General features: G+C 40.0%; 1 protein-coding gene across 1 annotated transcript; it reads right to left on the bottom strand.

The window, feature by feature from the left end:
- Positions 1–297: 297 nt before the first annotated feature.
- OR12D2 (olfactory receptor family 12 subfamily D member 2) lies at positions 298–1,409 on the bottom strand. Its single transcript, XM_074189798.1, is given in 5 exon segments — positions 298–604; positions 606–654; positions 657–1,033; positions 1,035–1,230; positions 1,322–1,409. Coding segments are annotated over 5 exon segments (1,017 nt in total).
- Positions 1,410–1,855: the final 446 nt, after the last annotated feature.

The raw sequence follows: 1,855 nt of genomic DNA, 5'->3' as shown, positions 1-1,855 counted from the left end.
TCTGCTTGAATTGATCCATTGTTTGAGATACCATATCCTAAAAGGAGTTAGTCAACCTGGCAAGAAAGACTATTATTACAAATGTTATGTCTGAAAACAAACTCATTGGGGACTCTATGAAGGGATACCAGTGCTCCCATGGTTGGGAGTTTCAGGGTATCCTTTGGTTCTATGGACTTATGATACTTGTGTCCTTTACTACTTTAATCTTGAATCCATTCTCTCCAGAGTACATGTGAATGTTAAAGGGGATGCTATCACTGGTTTGGTGGATTTTTTTGGTAACTTCTAACCTTGTTATACTTTCTCAGAAAATATTCCTTCTAAAAGATATTCAGACCACAGTTTATTTCTAATGGATTTGTTTAATGCGCCTTTCACATCATTGTTCCTAAAGGTATAGATCAATGGATTCAGAACTGGAGTGACAACACTGTACATGATGGCCACTATTCAGTCCTGATCCATGGGACTGTCTGAGGTGTAATGAATGTAGGTGAAAGCAACAAGCACATAGAACAAAATGACCACCATTAAGTGGGAAGCGCAGGTTGGCAGTACTTTCTGAAGCATTGTACATGACCAACTGTTGAAAAGGAGGAAACATAATATAGAAGTAGGAGAGGAGTATAAAGAAGACTATTTCAAGCATTACTGATTGAGTTCAGTGCTCCCACAAGCCAGTTTCAGTAGAGGCTTAATGTCACAGAAGAAGTAGTAGAAATAATTGGATCCACAGAATGTCAAACTGGAAGACATAATGGAATGGAGCAAAGCATGGAAGAAACCAATGATCCAGGTTACACTAGCCAAGCAGAGGAACACTTGGTGGTTCATAAGAAGCATGTAGTGAAGGGGATTACAGATGGCCATGAAGTAATAAAAAACACCCAGAAGGATGGCCACTGTGCTACTAAAGAAATGGAAGAACTTAAGCTAAGTAATTCAGCCCACAAAGGGGATGATTTTACGGTTGGAAAGGAAGTCTTCAAGCACTTTGGGTAATGTTACTATAGAATAGCAGATATCCAGATGAGAAGTTACCCAAGAAGAAATACATGGGAGAATGGCATTGAGGCTCAGAGATGACAGTCACTAGGATGGCACCATTTCCAGTGAGGATGAGGATGTAGATGATGAGGAAAACTAGAAAGAGGAAAGGTTCCAGTTCCTGAATGTCTGTTATTCCCAGGAAAAGGAACTCATTCACAGAGGTACTGCAAAAGGTTGCTGCAAAAGAACATGAAAAAGATAAGTGCTATCCTATAATGTACCCTTGACTGATCCAGCTTGGAATTCTACTGCTAAAAATGGCACCAACATATGGTAAAGTGATTCTTGTTCTCCATGACATTGACCTCTAAATAGTATCGGTAAGAGTCCGTAAACCTCATAAGAGCAGGGTTCATTACTCATCTAAACTTTAGGCCTCTTCCAGTACCTGCCTCAGACTTCTCCTTGCAATAAAGCTTAATAAATATTTTTGAAATTTTCTCAAATTAACTAATTTGATGATTTTTGTCCTATGTTTTCAAAGATATCCTTGACAAAAAGGAAGTGATGCCATGACAAGCACATGAATTGGATTTGAGTGAGGGGATAAGTAGTGTGCTAAGACACCAGCCTCAGATTCTCCTTCAGAGTCATCTGGGTCCAGTGGCCAGATATGAATCAGGGCCATTAGAGATGGTTTTGGATGTGAGGCAGTCAGGGTTAAATGACTTGCCCAAGGTCACACTACCAGCAGGTGTTAAGTGTTGAAGGTTGGATTCAAACTCCTGTCCTTCTGACTACAAGACAGTGCTCTATCCACTGCACCACCTAGCTGCTCAAAACTAGTCTATAAAGCATGAAA

Source organism: Macrotis lagotis, chromosome 5, assembly GCF_037893015.1.
Source record: "Macrotis lagotis isolate mMagLag1 chromosome 5, bilby.v1.9.chrom.fasta, whole genome shotgun sequence".
In the NCBI taxonomy this organism is placed as follows: Eukaryota; Metazoa; Chordata; class Mammalia; order Peramelemorphia; family Peramelidae; genus Macrotis; species Macrotis lagotis.
This window is presented reverse-complemented; position numbering and strand designations above follow the sequence as displayed.